This window comes from Phocoena sinus, chromosome 3 (genome assembly GCF_008692025.1).
Source record: "Phocoena sinus isolate mPhoSin1 chromosome 3, mPhoSin1.pri, whole genome shotgun sequence".
NCBI lineage: Eukaryota > Metazoa > Chordata > Mammalia > Artiodactyla > Phocoenidae > Phocoena > Phocoena sinus.
In genome coordinates this window covers 3,918,700-3,936,033 of record NC_045765.1, presented here as the reverse complement: position 1 = coordinate 3,936,033, position 17,334 = coordinate 3,918,700, and the positions used below count along the sequence as shown (strand labels likewise).

The 17,334-nt window shown below is 53.8% G+C and overlaps 1 protein-coding gene across 11 annotated transcripts in view; it reads right to left on the bottom strand.

Annotated features, from left to right (window-relative positions):
* Window positions 1-17,334, bottom strand: part of UHRF1 (ubiquitin like with PHD and ring finger domains 1) — a 33,349-nt gene continuing 16,015 nt past the window's right edge. For 6 of the 11 annotated variants that reach the window (XM_032628189.1, XM_032628190.1, XM_032628191.1 and 3 more), the window contains 12 exons: window positions 14,837-14,937; window positions 14,558-14,744; window positions 13,893-14,016; window positions 13,694-13,801; window positions 13,329-13,433; window positions 12,159-12,265; window positions 9,633-9,795; window positions 9,423-9,560; window positions 7,167-7,308; window positions 6,920-7,065; window positions 5,062-5,160; window positions 1-1,501 (listed from right to left, as the gene is read on the bottom strand). In XM_032628189.1, the coding sequence (XP_032484080.1) occupies window positions 1,355-1,501; window positions 5,062-5,160; window positions 6,920-7,065; window positions 7,167-7,308; window positions 9,423-9,560; window positions 9,633-9,795; window positions 12,159-12,265; window positions 13,329-13,433; window positions 13,694-13,801; window positions 13,893-14,016; window positions 14,558-14,744; window positions 14,837-14,937 (1,567 nt within the window). In that variant the 3' untranslated portion in view covers window positions 1-1,354. Of the gene's footprint in view, window positions 1,502-1,525; window positions 2,435-5,061; window positions 5,161-6,919; window positions 7,066-7,166; window positions 7,309-9,422; window positions 9,796-12,158; window positions 12,266-13,328; window positions 13,434-13,693; window positions 13,802-13,892; window positions 14,017-14,557; window positions 14,745-14,836; window positions 14,938-17,334 lie in introns of those variants that run through there. The other 5 variants (XR_004349348.1, XR_004349349.1, XM_032628192.1 and 2 more) reach the window with 5 other exon arrangements.

Genomic DNA, 17,334 nt, shown 5'->3' with positions numbered 1-17,334 from the left:
TTCATCTGTAAAAGGCATTTATTCTGAGAATCTAAAACCTGGACAGAGAATATTGAACTTCATAGAAAACGCCTACACAGGATTTCGTCGTTTATTCCTAATACATTAACCACCTAATAATAAGGAAAAAAAGAAAAACTTTTAAAACAATATCGCTCCAGTCTGTCTGCAGTTATGTGATTTAAAATATCCCTGTTCTGTTGAGGTATAAGCTGCAAACTTTGGTCAAGTTAGAAACATTAACAAATCATTCCAAACAACACAAAACTCCCCCCCCCCCAAAAAAAAAACACAACCAAACCCTAAGTTATTAGCTTTCTCGGTACATATACAGTAACTACAAAAAAAATTTCATTTAGAAAGGTTTTTTTTTTTTTTTTTAAAGTTTCCCTCTTGTAATTCCCAATTGGCGAGTTGAAGATTCAACTTCGAGGATCGACAAAAGTCCCATCGTCCCCACTCGCTCACCCGGGGTCTCCAGGGAGGCGCTGGAGGACCACAGTCTGAGATTCTGGTTGGTACTGTCAACAATTCAGTGCTGAGAAAGAGCCCCGTGTTGAAGAAGGAAGGAGGGACCAAAGGCACTTGAACGTGGCCCCAGGTGTTTGATTCCGTGGCGTCGTCGCTGGGCCGCCCATCGGCCCCCATGGAGGGGAAGAGTCCAGCGGAGGTAGCTTCGGTGTGGCCCCAGCTCTCTGCTCGGGTGGCCGGTAGGGACGCAGAAGCAGCCCAGTGGGGGATGGCTTGGAGGTGGGCGGCGGGGGGGGGGGTTCAACCGGGCCCAATGGGACTTCTTCGCTTTTCCTTTGAACACTTTCCTGCCGGCAATGCAGGGCCAACACCACACCCAGGGCTACCGCCAGGCGGGATTTCACCTCTGGGGGCCTGACCCACCAACCTTGAAAAGATTGTTCTAGGCAGCCCGGCGCCGTCTTGCGAGTCAGCGGCCAGAACAGCTGAGAACCTGATGCTGGGAATTTCAGTGGCCTTCACGCCAAGTTGTTTCTAATTCCATCCTCAGAAGAAAAACAATTTTTTTTTTTGTTTTTGGTTTTTTTTTTCCGCTGATAAATTGCAGGCTTTTTATTTATTTATTTATTTTTAAAACCAAAATAAAAACATGGAGAAGTCCGACTTTCTTCCTTCCTTTGAGCCATAATACAAATTCCTGAAAATTTTATAGATTAAAAAAAAAAAAAAACCAAACCGGGAAGACGAGGCTTTTTTTTTTTTTTTTAGGGAGTGGAGGAAAAACTACATGTTTAAGTTAAGCTCACTAAAAACAAAATGGGGGCCACAGACCCCCCGATAACGTTTTTTTAAAAAAAAACACACGGCGAGAAGTGCTTGAGGATCACCGTCCGCTCCCGTAGCCAGGGAAGAGCTGGTTGAGGACGGCCTGCAGTGGCTGGTTCACGTGCATGGTGTAGCTCCGGCCCAGGTCATAGCGGCAGGCCGGGCAGCTGAACACCTGGGCCCGGAAGGACCTGTCCAGGCAATCCTGCGGGAGAGCGGGTGGTGAGAGGTGCTCCTGGCCACCCACTGTCCCCCCGGGGCGGTGTCGGCAGCCCAGAGGCCCCTCCTGACCCTCAGTCTCACTTGCCACTGCTGGCTGCCCATCACCAGCCCGGCTGCCCCAGGCTCAAAGACTCCAAGGTCGGGAATTCCCTGGCGGTCCAGTGGTTAGGACTCCGCACTTTCACTGCTATGGGAGCGGGTTCAATCCTTGGTCAGGGAACTAAGATCCCACAAGCCGAGCGGTGTGGCAAAAAAAAAAAAAAAGACTCCAAGGTCATCCCGGCCACCAGGCCCGTGTACCTGCAGGTCACACCACCTGACAGGTCCATGCCCTGGCTCTCTTGTCACCGTGCCTCGGCCCAAGTCCCCTCCTCAGAGGACCCCTCCTCGAAGCCCCTGGAACATCCCCGCCTCACCTCACCCTGTCTGCTTTCAAAACAGCACCTTCGGCCTTCTGGAATCATCTTGTCGACTAACCTGCTGGCGTGTAACACACCAGACACTCCCCAGGATGGGGGCTGTGTCTCCCTGAATCTCCCGGCACCAAGCACAGGACCCAACCCAGAGCAGATGCTCAAGGAACATGTGTCGGTGAGAAGACGGGAGAAGAGGGAGGAAGGAGGGGGTCTGGAGGCTGAGCCAGACTTCTGGGTTTGAACCCACTTGTCAACCCAGCGACGCCAGGGGAAGAGCCAGGTGAAGCCCGAGCTGTGAGGCTGACAGGCCCTACCTCCCCGTCGGAGCAACAGGCCGAAGACGCCACGGGGAGCGGGCACCTGCACAGGCACACACACCTGAAGGATGGCGCCAGGCAGCTGGGTGAGGGGCAACACCAAGCTGGTGAAAACCTGCTGCTGCCACGTCACGCTACCGCTGGACGCAGACGGCCGCTTTTGATCCCTATTTTTAAAAAGTCCTGAAAAAAAAAAAAAAAAAGTCCTGGACTTCCCTGGTGCTCCAGTGGTTAAAAATCCACCTGTCGATGCAGGGGACACGGGTTCGAGTCCTGGTCCGGGAAGATCCCACATGCCGCGGAGCAACTAAGCCAGTGCGCCACAACTACTGAACCTGTGCTCTAGAGCCCGCGTGCCACAACTATGGAGCCCACGGGCCACAACTACTGAAGCCCGTGTGCCACAACTACTGAGCTCGCCCTCCTAGAGCCCGTGCTCTGAAACAAAAGAAGCCACCGCAATGAGAAGCCTGTGCACCACAACAAAGAGTAGCCCCCGCTCGCCACAGCTAGAGAAAGTGCAAGCACAGCAATGAAGACCCAGCACAGTCAAAAAAATACAACGAAGACAAAAAAAAATAAACTCCTGTGTTCTTGTCCAATATAAGGTCTATAGCCTAATCCCAGGCACAAGAGGTAGTGCTCAACACACTAAGACTTGGGTTCAAAATCAGGTTCTGGATCGCTGCACGATTCACAATGGCCAAAAGGTGGAAACACCAAGAGTCCGTCCACGGATGATGGCTAAACACAATGTGGTCCATCCACGCGCTGCCATGTGACTCAGCCTTCAAAAGGAAAGAGGTTCTGACACACGTGACAACGTGGATGAGGCTGAACACGATGCTCAGTGAGAGAAGCCAGACACAGAAGGACAGACACTGATTCCACTCATGCGAGGTCCCTAGAGAGTGAGATCCACAGAGACAGGAAGTAGATGGTGGGGGCCGGGGGCTGCGGGAGGGGCTGGGGAGTCAGTGTTTCACGGGGACAGCGTTTCAGTTTGGGAGGATGAGAAAGTTCTGGAGATGACGGAGGGGATGGTTGCACGACAATGTGAATGTACTTAATGCCACTGAGCTGTGCACCTAAAAAATAGTTAAAACGGTGAAGGTTGTGTTATCTGTATATTACCACAGTAAAAATATTTTAATAGAGTAAAAACAAAATCAAATGCTGGGACATCAGGGTGGAGGGTCAAAGCCATTTCCCCACAGCCCCTCAGACGCTGAGCTCACTGGAGACGAACGACAGTCGTGAGGATGCCCAGGACAGACATGCACTCACCAGGGCCACCTCCTTCACACTGGCGGCACAGCGGCCGCAGGTGTGGTGACTCCCTGAGCCGCTCGGCCTGACCTCGCACGCGCCCCGCGTCTCAGTGTCCAACTGCGCGCTGGCCGGGTACACCTCAAAGCCAGAAGGGTGCTGCGATGCCCCTTTCCACGGGGCAAAGGGGCTCAGCACGGTTACAGGCTTTCCAAGGTCACACGGCCAGAAAGGGCAAAGCCGGGGGTCAAAGCCACACTGCCGACCCCGACGATGTATTCTCACCCCGCCCCGCCAAGACTCTGAGCCCCCTCGGGCTCCACACGGCCTCAGACACCCAGGGGCATCTCTCCCGGCCACACAGCTGAAGGGCCTCGGTCAGGCCACATGGCACGACTGCTGCCCAAGTGTCCATGTTCTCAGAGTCCATCCCCTGGTCTGATAAGTGGCCCGATGCCCTGGACCAAGACGGCCCCGAGGCGAGAGAGCAGCTTAGAGACCCAGGGTGACCAGGAGGCAGGGACAGTCCCTTCTAAATTACATGCCTACACTGCCCATGAGTTCCTACTGACCGACTCTGGCCAGAAGGCACTGCAAAGACACCATACACGCAGACCAGCGCTTCCCAAGTTTGGGGACCCCTGGGACCGAGTGGGTGGGGCCTCAGATGCTGCTCAGCCCCCCAGCACCCAGGACACCCCATGGTGTGTTCACTCTGGTGTCGTTCACCCCACGACAGAGAACAATCCGGCCCCAAACATCAGCACTGCTTGGGGAGAGACCCTGGTCTGGCCCAATCTCAGCCCCTCCCAATCTCTTCTTTCAAAAGCATCAGATCGGGTACTGTTTCCCTCCTAAGACTGACCACTGGCCGGAACCCTCCAGCCCCGCCACCCGGCCCCCCTCCCCTGCCCTAGTCCCCAAGAGGCCCTGGCTACTCCAACATGCCTGTGGGTCTAAGCTTCTGCACAGGTCACTCTGCCTACCTGGGATGCTGCCCCAAGGACCGCCTCAGGCGGCAGGTTAATGCCACCTCCTCCAGGAAGCCTTCCTCCCTGCTCCTCTAGGGGATAAGCGCCGCATGCATCTCCAGCCCAGCCCACTTAGTCATTTAGTATGACCAGATCCCAGGCCAGGACAATAGCCCAACCTCTCCCACACTGGACCTCCAGGCATCTAAGAGGCTGGAGAGGACCAGTGCGTGGCCCCTAAGGAAAGGAGGCGCCGACCTGTTGAAGGCACAGCAGAGGGCCGGTGTGGCTGGAGGTTCGGGACGATGGCAGGGTGGGCATTGGCTGGGCGAGGAGTTTGCGTTGGATTCCGGGGCACCAGGAGGGTGGGGAGCAGGGAGCGAGTGATGGGTGCCTGTGATTAAGGCTGGGGTGCTACTGTAACCCAGGTCACCTGGAAAAGAGACCCTCAATCCCCTCGAAGGGCCGGGGGCGGGAGGTGCAGAAGCAAAACCGGCAAGCCCAGGTTGGCAGCGTGGGTCCGATCACCCCTCCAGGACCTCCCGTCCAGGGCCCTCAGTGCCCACTCACCTTGCACACGGTGTGCTGGCACACGGTCGTGATCGGGCGGTACACCAACTCCTGGCAACAAATACACTGGAACGCCTCCTCCACTTTGCTCAGGAATTTCTGGAAGCAGAGGAGAGGGTGCATAAGCCCGGCAAAGGCTCAGTTCCCCAGAGTGAACGAGCACGACGGGTTCCCAGACTCCCTGCTTAGCCCTCGCCCCGGCCCGCATCTCATCCTCTGGCACCGGGGCACACGCAGGCTGGAGATCAAGACCGCACTCCATCAGCACTTCTCTCGGCACAGAGCCCAGCCCTGAGACACACAGCACCGCCTGCCTGCCGCCCACTGCTCAGACCCCAGGCTCCAGCAGCGGATGAGACCGAGAAACGCCTGCCTTCTTGGAGCCTGGGGCCCAGTGGGGAAGACCAGAGATTAAGCAGGTGAAAGACAGAAAGGTCACAGCAGTGCTGGGGAAAGGACAGCAGGGAGCCCCAGAAGGAGGGCGGTCAGAGTCCCCCTGTGGAGAAGGTGACCTGTCAGCAGAGAGACCCGAAGGACGTGGGGCGGCTGAATCACAACCTCCTAAGATGTCCACGTTTGAATCCCGGGACCTGTGGACGTGTCACCTCATGGGGCAGAGGGGACTTCGCAGGTGAGGTTAAGGCCCTTGAGACAGGGATGACCCTGGATTCCCCGGGGAGCCCAACGTCATCACAGGGTCCTTATAAGAGGGAGGTGGGAGGGTCAGAGGCAGAGAGAGACGGGAGATGCTGCACTGCTGGATACGATAGAGATAAGAGGATAGAGGACGGGGCCGCAAGCCAGGGATGAGGTGCCTCCAGAAGCTGGAAAAGGCGGGAACCGATGCTCCCCTGGAGCCTCCGGAAGGACCAGCCCTGCCTACACTTGGATTTTACCCCTAAAGGCTCACTTGTTAGGGCAGCCACAGTGATTTCATGCCGGAGGGAGACTGAGCCGGGAGGGTTGGGGTGGAGGGTACTTCCCCAAAGAGAAACCCACGAGGGCAGAGGCCATGCAATGGCATGACCAGGAGGAAGAGTCCAGAAGGAGAGGACATTAGCATTAACGGGCCGCTCGCCCAGGGCTCAGAGGAGCTGGGTTGGACCCTGACCGTGAGCCATGGAGAGCCAATCCCCACCAGGCAGGGGCAGCCAGAGGACGCTGAGCCACTCACTTCCAGTGACCCATCAATGTCACTCACCCCACTAAGGCAGGAGGATCAAAACAAAGACAGTGCCGGTTTGGCGGTTCCTCAGAAATTTGAACACAGAATGACTTTACGATCCGGCAATCCCACTTTTGCGTTTATGCCCCAGAGAATTGAAGACAGGGCCGCAGAGACTTGCCCACCTGTGTTCACAGCAGCGCTGTTCACAGTAGCCAAAAGCTGGAAGTAACCCAAGTGTCCACTGAGAGATGGTGGATATACAAATTCCATCCGTACAGTGGAATATTACGCAGCCTTAAAAAGGAAGGAGTCTGACACCTGCCACAACACGGATGGACCCTGAGGACAGGATGCTCAGTGAGAGAAACCAGACACAGAAGGACACACACTGTCTGATTCCACCCACGTGAGGTCGCTAGAGGAGTCGGATCCACTGAGACAGAAAGTAGATGGTGGGGGCCAGGGGCTGGGGGAGGGGCTGGGGAGTCAGCGTTTCATGGGGACAGAGTTTCAGTTTGGGAAGATGAGAAAGTTCTGGAGACAATGGTGGGGATGGCTGCACGACAGGCTTAATGCCACTGAGCTGTGCACTTTAAATGGTTCAGATGGTCAGTTTCATGTTTTCTCTATTTCATCACAATGGAAAGAAAGAGGCCCCCGCCAGGCCTGGGCGAGGGTAGGGGGACGCACCGGCCCATCCTTGAGTGACTTCAGGATCTCCGTCCACAGCTTTGTGTTGCTCTTGTCCTCCTTGATGAGGCTGCTCTGCTGGGTGGTGAGGCTGTAGGGCTCCACCTTGGTCTTCTTGGGTGTCCCTCGCGAGGACCCATCGCCTCCTGGGACAGAGCAGGGCGGGTGAGGGTGGAGGCCCCCCCACCCCGCCCCCCGAGCACGAGGATGGGGTCCCGAGTACGAGGACGGCCGCTGAGACACCCACCAGCCGACTTGCTTTTCCGCTTGCCCTTCCTGGGGGACGCGAAGTCCTCCTCCCCGTCGTCCTCCTTCTCCAGGGCTTCCCTCTTGCTGTTTTCCTTCTCCTTCTCCCTCCTGGCCAGGGCCTCCAGGTAGCCTTCCGGGTACTGCGAGGAGGAGAAGACAGGACGGTCACCCCTACCCGGTCCCCAGCCGGGCCCCAGAGACGGACTCTGTGCTCCCTTGGCCTCAGCTCAGAGGCCTGCACCAACTTAACTCTGGAGCAGTAACTAAGCACAGAAACTCACAGGAACAAACGTTAATGGCACAGCGGCAATGAGCGAGATAACGCACGGTAGAGGCCCACCACCAGATCAAGCAAAGAAGACAGTCTTTTTCCTTTTGTTTTATTTTTTGGGTTTTTTTGGCCGTGCCCCGCGGCTTGTAGGATAGGATCTTGGTTCCCTGACCAGGGATTGAACCCTCGGCCTCAGCAGTGAAAGCGTCGAGTCCTAACCACTGGACGGCCAGGGAACTCCCAAGACAGTCTTGGTATCTTTCCATTTCGATGAGAAGTAGGCAAACTTTTCCAGCCAGGGGCCAGGCAGTAAAAGTTTCGGGCTCTGTGGGGACAAAAGCCGGCCCAGCCCCTGTGGGACTGAATGGGCATGGCTGGGCCCCAGGAAGATTTCGTTTACTCACCACTGGCCCAGGGCCTTAGCTCCACAACCCGATTCTGATGGGTCTTGGACTCCTCTGAGCCCCATCAGGCATTATCTAATTAGAAATGGGGTTCTAAGGCACCTACAACCACATCCGATTCTCCAGTGTTTCATCAAGAAACCCTCAAGCTTTTCTAGCAACACAAACTTGCAACGAAGGCCTAAGTTCTAAATAAAACATCCTCCTCTCACCAAACAGTGACATGCCTGACCCATGGCTGTCTCTCCCCAGTTCCTCCGCCTCTAAAAGTCCCTGTGTTTGTGACCACCTAGAGGGGTGGGGCAGGGAGGGTGGGAGGGAGACGCAAGAGGGAGGAGATATGGGGACACATGTGTATGTATAGCTGATTCACTTTGTTATAAGGCAGAAACTAACACACCATTGTAAAGCAGTTATACTCCAATAAAGATGTTAAAAAATAATAAATAAATAAATAAATAAATAAAATACAATTCCCTGTGGAACAACCAGTGTGTTCAAAAGGCAACTCTTGGGCTTCCCTGGTGGCGCAGTGGTTGGGAGTCCGCCTGCCGATGCAGGGGGCACGGGTTCGTGCCCCGGTCCGGGAGGATCCCACATGCCGCGGAGCGGCTAGGCCTGTGAGCCATGGCCGCTGAGCCTGCGTGTCCGGAGCCTGTGCTCCGCAACGGGAGAGGCCACAGCAGTGAGAGGCCCGCGTACCTCAAAAAAAAGAGGCCCGCGTACGAGAAAAAAAAAAAAAAAAAAAAAAGGCAACTCTTTGTGGCCTCCCGGTGGGGGGCAGGGGGCGGGGCGGGGTAGGTGCTATCAGACTCTCAACAGCAATTAAGATTCCTTAAATAGTCCACCACGACTTATCAGCTGGAAATCGGATCACCAGGAGGAACAGAAAACACCATAATTATAGTGCAAAAAAGCCGTACTCTGCACGCACTGGGTGAACTCTTGAAGATGGAGGATTCTGCTGCTATAAAGAGGTGAGTGATTGCTCCAGGGAATCAGTCCACCCTATCTTTACATTTAGACCTTGCTCTATTCTATATTTAGACCAATTTTATTGGTTTGTCTGCTTTGGGGGTAGGGAGAGGTGATGGACAGACAGGAGAAAGAGAGATGGGGGACTTCCCTGGAGGTCCAGTGGTTAAGACTCGCCTTTCAATGAAGGGGGCACAGGTTCAATCCCTGGTCAGAGAGATCCTGCATGCTGCAAGGTGCGGTCAAAAAGAAACAAAAAATCAAGGAGACAGGGAAGAGGGGGAGGAGAAGAGGGGACGGGAGGGGACTGGCCAAGAGAGAGGAGACAGGACTCCAGATTGATTTCAGATAAGCTCTTCAAACACAGCTCAGATAAGGAAGGCCAGCTCTCAGCTCTAACATCACAAAGCAAAGACGCAAACCTGCCTGAGCCACCCCTCCCCTATATCCACTGGCTGAAGGACAGGGATGGTACAGTCACCAGCTCACAGCCTGGAAATCGTCTGGGATGAGAAAAACCCCAGAGAGCATGGCTCCCCGCTCAGACGCTCCCGGCCCAGGCCCCGGGCACGAGCTCCAGCTGTGAGCACAGGCCTGGACGCACCTGCATGGTCAGCCCCAGCTTCTTGATCCGGTCCTTCCCCTCCTTGGTCCAGGGCCCCGGCTCGACGTCATCCCTGCGCAGGAGGAAGCGCCACACCAGGAAGCCGGACTTGCCCTTCTCGGGCCAGTACCTCACGACCTGTGGGAAGAAGCGCGGGGTCAGTGACCTGGGGGCCAGGGGCGGGGGGCAGGCACAGGGGCCCCCACTCACCTTGTAGATGCCGTCATACCGGTTGCCCTCGATGGGGGCGTACTTGCTGTGCTTGCGGCCCTTGACGTTCCGCACCACCCGGACCGGCTTCCCCGACCGCCAGTCCTTGGCCTCGGCTCCTTTGAGGTCGTTGATGGGGGCAAAGCAATTCAGAGCCAGCGCCCTGCGGGGAGAGCCGGGCCCACACGCTGGACTGCATCCCCCGGAGAGAGGGGGTCGCGGCGTCCCAAGCCCCCGGCCCCGTGAACATGTGGCCTTTGGAAAGTCAGTGCTTGCAGATGAAGTCAAGTTCGGAGGCGGTCAGAATGGATTAGGGTGGGCCCTAAACCCAGTGACCGGTGTCCTTATAAGGAAAGGGAAACTGAGGGAGTTCCCCGGTGGGAACTCAGCACTCTCACTGTCGAGGGCCGGGGTTCAATTCCACGTCGGGGAACTAAGATCCCACATCCCACAAGCCACACCGAGACATGGCCCCAAAAAAAAGAAGAAAAAATTTTTAAATAAATAATTAAAAATTAGGACTTCCCTGGTGGCGCAGTGGTTAAGGATCTGCCTGCCAATTCAGGGAACACGGGTTCGAGCCCTGGTCTGGGAAGATCCCACGTGCTGCAGAGTAACTAAGCCCATGTGCCACAACTACTGAGCCTGCGCTCTAGAGCCTGCAAGCCACAACTACTGAAGCCTGCGTGCCACAACTACTGAAGCCCGCGCACCTAGAGCCCGTGCTCCGCAACAAGGGAAGCCACCGCAATGAGAAGCCCTCACACAACGAAGAGCAGCCCCCGCTCGCCGCAACTAGAGAAAGCCCGCGCGCAGCAACGAAGACCCAACACAGCCAAAAATAAACAAACAATTTTTTTAAAAATAATAAATAAATAAAAATTAAAACTAAATAAAAAAAGAAAACAGACACACTAGGGGACAGGGCCCCATGAAGACTGAGGCAGGGGTTGGAGTGTCACATCTACCAGCCAAGGGACACCAAGGAAGGACACTCCCCTGGAGGTTCCAGATGGAGGACGGCCCCGAGACACCTTGACTTTGGACTCTGGGCCTCCAGAATTAGGCAAGAATAAATTCCTGTTGTTCTAAACCACCCAGTGTGCGGTGTTTTGGTACCAGAGCCACAGGACACTAACACGATGTGGGGGAAGACGTCACCCAGGAGAAAGCAGGTGGCACACAAACGCGGCCTGGGCCGGCAGGCCTGTCCCGACAAGGGGCACAGCGGCCTGGGGTCGGTGGACCGGAGGTCAGCTCGGCATCTGATGCAACGCCGCCACCTTCCTCAGGTGAGCAAGAAAGAGAGCTGCCACCGCACAGCTGTTCTCCCGTGCAGATGGCAGTTGGTAAAGAACGGATTTCTTAGAGTTTTAAGTCCAGACTTTTATCACTGCTCACGAGCAGTTTCTCACACTGTCTAATCTCCTCCGACAATGAGATTTATTTTTTTCTTGGCTGCACCATGTGGCATGCGGGATCTTAGTTCCCCAACCAGGGATCGAACCCGCGTCCCCTGCAGTGGAAGCACGGAGTCTTAACCGCTGGACCCCCAGAGAAGTCCCCAAAATGAGATTTTTTAAATGGCTAGGGAAATTTAAATATTCTACTAGACTAATACATGCACGAAAATGAACCCTTCCCTCTTTTTTAAAGAAAGATATTTAGGCAAAGAGCTTTCTGGAAAGAAATACCAATTTGTATTTCTACCAACAGTGGAATGCTAGTCTATGCCTTGGCATTTCTCAACACTGGAGAATTTGGGGCCAACTTTACAGGGTAAATAAACAGTATCTCATCATTGCTTCAATATGTTATTTCTTCGATCACTAAAGGTGAACAAATTTTCACGGCCACTGTAGATCTGTGTTACTTGGCAGAATGATTTGCATGTCCTTTGCTTTTTTCTGTTAGTTTTTCTTATTGATTTGCAACACAGCTCTTTACATATAAGGGCATAACCATCACCAGGTGTCATGTTTGTGGCAGACTTTTCCCCCAAGAGTCACCTGCCTTTTCATTGTCCTTATGGGTTTTATTGGTGTAATTTATAATACTTAGGTCATCCAATCTCTGTCTTTTCCTTTGGGCTCTGTGATGCTGTATCCCATCCTGTAATCGAGGCTCAGCAAACACCTGCCCACCTTGTGGTGTTGCAGATAAAGTTCTACTGCAACAGAGCTGTCCACACTCTTTTACATGTGCTCTGTGGCTGCTCACGTGCTATGACGGCAGAGTTCAGTGGTTGCCACAGAGGCCGCGCGGCCCACAAAGCCACATACGTTTATTATCTGGCCTTTCGGGGGAAAAGTTTGCTTCAGTGCATCTGACTGACTCACAGGTGGACAGAGTAGGGAAGAGACGGACATTCGTGGTCCCTGCGTTCCATCACACTCTTAATGGGTATCTAACTTCCTGCACATGAAAGCCCCAAACGGGACCCATCCCCTCCCCTGTGAAGCCACCAGAGGACAAGGCAGACAGACACGTGTTGGTGAAGAAACAGGAACACTCGATTCTGCAAACCTGTTGGTGTTGGTGAGTTTCTGATCACAAGACTGCTCTGCAGTCCGCTTGTTACCGGAGAGGTCTCGTCCACCGCTACCTGTGTACGTGAACGAGTTCCCGTGGTCCTGAAACAGACATGGAGGGCAGGCTGAACCCTCCGCGCAGAGGAGAGGAGAGACCCACTCAAAACAAACCCACACACACCCATCAGGATGTCAACAAAGAATCAGGATGTCAGGATCAACTACCAAAGAAACAGATAATAACAAGTGTCGGTGACAATGTGGAGAAACTGGAACCCTGTGCACAGCTGGTAGGGATGGAAAATGGCGCAGCTGCTGTGGAAAACAGTATGGAGGTTCCTCAACAAACTAAAAACAATCACCATATGATCCGGCAACCGCACTTCTTTATACCCAGAAGAACTGAAAACAGGGACTTGAAGAGATTTTTGCGGATCCAGGTTCATAGCATTACTCACAGTAGCTAAAATGTGGAAACAACCCAGGCATCCACTGATGCATGACTGGATAAACAAAAATGTGGTCCATCCACACACTGGAATCTTGTTAAGCCTTAAAAAGGAAGGAGACTCTGGGCTTCCCTGGTGGCGCAGTGGTTGAGAGTCCGCCTGCCGATGCAGGGGACGCGGGTTCGTGCCCCCGTCTGGGAAGATCCCAAATGCCGCGGAGCAGCTGGGCCCGTGAGCCATGGCCGCTGAGCCTGCGCGTCCGGAGCCCGTGCTCCACAACGGGAGAGGCCACAACAGAGAGAGGCCAGTGTACCGCAAAAAAAAAAAAAAAAAAAAAAGGAAGGAGATTCTGACACATGCTACAGCGTGGATGGACCTTGAGGACATGATGCTCAGTGAGAGAATCCAGACACGAAAGGATGAATGCTGTGATTCCACTCACAGGAGGTCCCTAGAGAATCAGATCCACAGAGACAGGAAGTAGATGGTAAGGACAGGGGCTGGGGGAGGGGATGGAGAGTCAGCGTTTCCTGGGGACAGAGTCTCAGTTAGGGAAGACGAGAAAGTTCTGGAGACGGATGGTGGGGATGGTTGCATGACAGTGTGAGTGTGCTTAACGCCACCGAGCGTGCTCTTAAAAATGATTAAGATGGTTAAGTTTTACACTGAGTATTTGCCACAATTATACAAAAACAAAACCAGCTTCCCACACTCACCACGTCATCCTCATACCCTCCAGCCAGGACCAGGGAGTACGCCCCATCGTTGCTCCGGCCGTGGATGCCTGCCACATGAGGTCGATGGACCCCAGACTCGCTGACCTGTGAACACCACCGAGAAATAAGTGGCACCTCCTGGACCAGCCGCTGCTCGACGGCCCTCTTCACTCCCGCCTTTGGAGCCAGCGCCTGACTCTTCCACTGAAAGCATCACTCCTGTTATGAGAACCTCTGCCCCCGAGAGATCGAGTCCTGGCCACACCAGGGAAGGACCTGGCGTGAATCCCCAGCCTCCTGCCCTTGGGATAGCCCTCCCCAGTGGAGGGGCTCCTGGAAGGCCGGGGCCCGACGTCTGCAGGTACCTGGACTCTGAACCTCCACATGGTGCCCACGGGGATGCCCGGGATGGGGCCAAAGTGGTTGGACGGCACAATGGTGCACTCCTTGGTGCGGCCCACGCACGCCATGCCCTGTCCATTCCAAAACAGAGGGGAGAGCAGCGTGAACGGCTGCAGGGGCGTGGGGGGCGGCAGGGGCGCACGGGGCACAGGGGCCCCTCACCTTGCCCCAGTCCCGCTGCGAGGACGACGTGGCCGACGCCATCTTCGCCTTCTTCTTACTCTCCTTCAGCTTCTCGCCTGCCTGCACCACCTCGCTGGAGTCGATCCGGCACTCGGGGCAGTACCTGAGACCACAGGGACGTCACCCTCTGCCCGTGGCTGCACGGCCACCTCCTTCCAGCCCCCTGCCGTCCTGTGCATCCAAGACCAGGGCGGCGGCAGGGGGCTGAACTTGAATCCACCAGCATGACATAAGAAAGCGAGTTCCTCGGTCGCACGGGCCACATCTGAAGTAGCCACGTGTGGCGAGTGGCGCCCGTGGTGGACGGCGGACCCTGACCCCCTCCCACTGGTAATGGCAGTGCCTCCCACAGCGAGGCCAAGTCCAGCTGGCACGTGGCAAACTCACAGGGCAGCTCGATGGCACCTGCTCCCTGCCGTGGACTCGGTTTCCCCGAGGGAGGGGACAGTGCAAACGACAGCCACTGCCGTTAACAGGTCGGGGTCCTCAGACCACAGCCCAGCGTCACAACCGTCCCCTCCAGCGCCGGGGACACCCACCGCGTTCCTGCCCGCCTTGCCTCCTCCCTGCAGGGAGCCAGGGCCCAGGCCTCGCACCCGCCCCCACTGTCATCGCAGGGTCACCGGCAGCCTCCGGGCACTAACCACTCCTCCTCGGTGGGGATGCTGCTGAGCGGCGGGCACAGGCAGTACGTGTGGAAGGCCATGTCGCACTCGTCGCACAGTAGCTGCTTGTCGGGGTCCTGCTTGCCCCCGCACAGGTGGCAGGCGCACATGCGGCACGGCTTCCGCTCATCGTCCTTGCAGTGCTTGCAGGAGGGCCCGCTCTTCCCTGGACACGGGAGGATGGTGTCATCTCGGGCAGGACCCCACCACACCAGGCGCCCTGCCCGCCCACCGCAGAGGGGCGGGATCGGAACTCACTTCTTGTCGGGTTTTCCACCATGGGGTTCCCCTCGCCAGGGCGCTCAATCTTGAAAACCTCGTCCACAAAGATGATCCGACAGTCGTTGAGAGAATCGTCCCTGCAAGAGACAGGCCGTTAGGACATCCCACGGGGCCAGCCCTGCCCAAGCGCCCGAGAAGACTTCGCCACGTCAACACAGTTCTCAGAGCCTGTGAACAGCTCCGTCTCTAATTGCATCAGAGAAGAGGCTTTTGCAGGGCACTGTGAACTCGATTAGCTACTCCCCTTGCAAATTCAAGTCCTACCAAATCAGGAACAAGGTGAAAACAACAGACAAACCAGAGTTTCATCACGCGATGCATTTGAGAGAATCATTTCTAACTTGCGGGTAGACAAGGCCCATTTAACAAGGCCCAACAGGCAAAAGCAATAAAGTAAGGTCTGATCAAAATACAAAAACTCCTCTAAGTTAAAACGACCCCAGGGATCATCTCACCACCTCCATCAGATCATCCCACCACCTACATCATCGGCAACCATCTAGGGAAAGCAAATGCAAGTCAGGTGTACAATTTCACACTGTCTGAGAACCACATTCAAAAAGTAAAAGCAGATGGAATCAATTTGAGGATGTTTTATGTAACCCAATGTATACAAAATATCATTTCAACATGTAATGAACATTAAGGAATTATTAACAAGCTAGTTTGCATTCTTTTTCAGCGCTAAATCTTTGAAATCCATTGTGTATTTTACACTCACGACGCATCTTAATGTGTCCTGGCCACATTTCAAGGGCTAGGCAGCACGTGTGGCTCGTGGCTGTGAAGCTAGATGGGAAGGTCCAGATCTACCCACCAGTTCACAGGAAACAAAGGGACAGAGGAACAGAGGAAAGCCAGTGGGAAATCCAGACTGTGCAGATTCTGTGGGACAAACAACCAGGCTTCCCCAACAAATAAATTAGTCTGCGTGCCAATGCAGGGGACACGGGTTTGAGTCCTGGTCCTGGAGGATCCCACATGCCACAGAGCAACTAAGCCCGTGCACCACAACTATTGAGCTTGCACTCTAGAGCCCACGAGCCACAACTACTGAGGCCCGCGTGCCTAGAGCCCGTGCTCTGCAACAAGAGAGGCCACCACGGTGAGAAGCCCGTGCTCGCCGCGACCAGAGAAAAGCCCGCGCGCAGCAGTGAAGACCCAACGCAGCCAAAATAAAATAAATAAATTTTTCTTTAAAAAAGAGAGAGAGATCTGCCAACCTAACTGAAATCTGTGGACATTACTTAGGTCTTAAACAAATAATTTAAAAAGAGTGAGCTGATTGGAAGACTCAACAATGACTGGCTATATGTTAAGAAATTAATTTTTATGTTGTAATAATAGCATTAAAACTATGTCCCTTTTAAAGAGTCATTTTGAAGAAATATACTTGAAAATATTAACAGATACAATGAGTCGATGCTTGGGAGTTACTTCAATGTAATGGTGGTGGTCATAATCTCAGATGAAGGAAAATTAAAAGAATTCATTGCTAGCCAACACACCTTTATAGAATAACGAAGGAAGTTCTTCAAATAGGAAATTAAAAAGGAAAGCATCTTGGAGGAAAAAGAAGGAAGAAAGAATAGAAAGAGCAGAAATATGGGTCCATACAATAAATTATGCGGGGCTTCCCTGGTGGCGCAGTGGCTGGGAGTCCGCCTGCTGATGCAGGGGACACGGGTTCGTGCCCCGGTCCAGGAGGATCCCACATGCCGCGGAGCAGCTGGGCCTGTGAGCCATGGCCGCTGAGCCTGTGCGTCCGGAGCCTGTGCTCCGCAACGGGAGAGGCCGCAACAGTGAGAGGCCCGCGTACCGCAAAAAGAAAAACAAAAAAACAAAAAAATAAAAATAAATAAATTATGCTCCTTACGGGTTTTCTAAATCATATATGATGATTGAAATAAAAACCATAACACCATCTGATGCTCAAGACAGTGACTATAAAGGAATGTGAATGGAAGGAAGATTTCCACACTTCCCTCAAAGTGGGAAAAGAGATACCAGTATGTCACACGTTTATATGATAAAATCCAGAGAAACCACTGAGAAAACCGTATAAATCAATACACTCCAAAAGGCCATCAATAAATCAAGACAGAATCCTAAAAAATGCTTACATAACCCACAGGAAGGACAGAAAAAGAGCAACAGGAAAAAGAAACAGAGAAAACAAATAGAAAACAAATAACAAAATGGCAGGCTCAAGCCCTAACATACTAATAATTACCTTAAATGTAAATGGTCTAAATACAACTGACCCTTGACCAACATGAATTGAAACTGCACGAATCCAGTTATAGGCGGATTTTTTTCAATAGTAAATATGGCAGTACCACACAATCCCCAGTCGGTTGAATCCTCAGATGCGGAACCATGGATACAATGGAACCGCAGAGATGGAAGGCAGACTGTAAGTTAATGCTCAGATTCTTATTAACTGCACAGGGCTCAGCATCTGTAACCCCCGA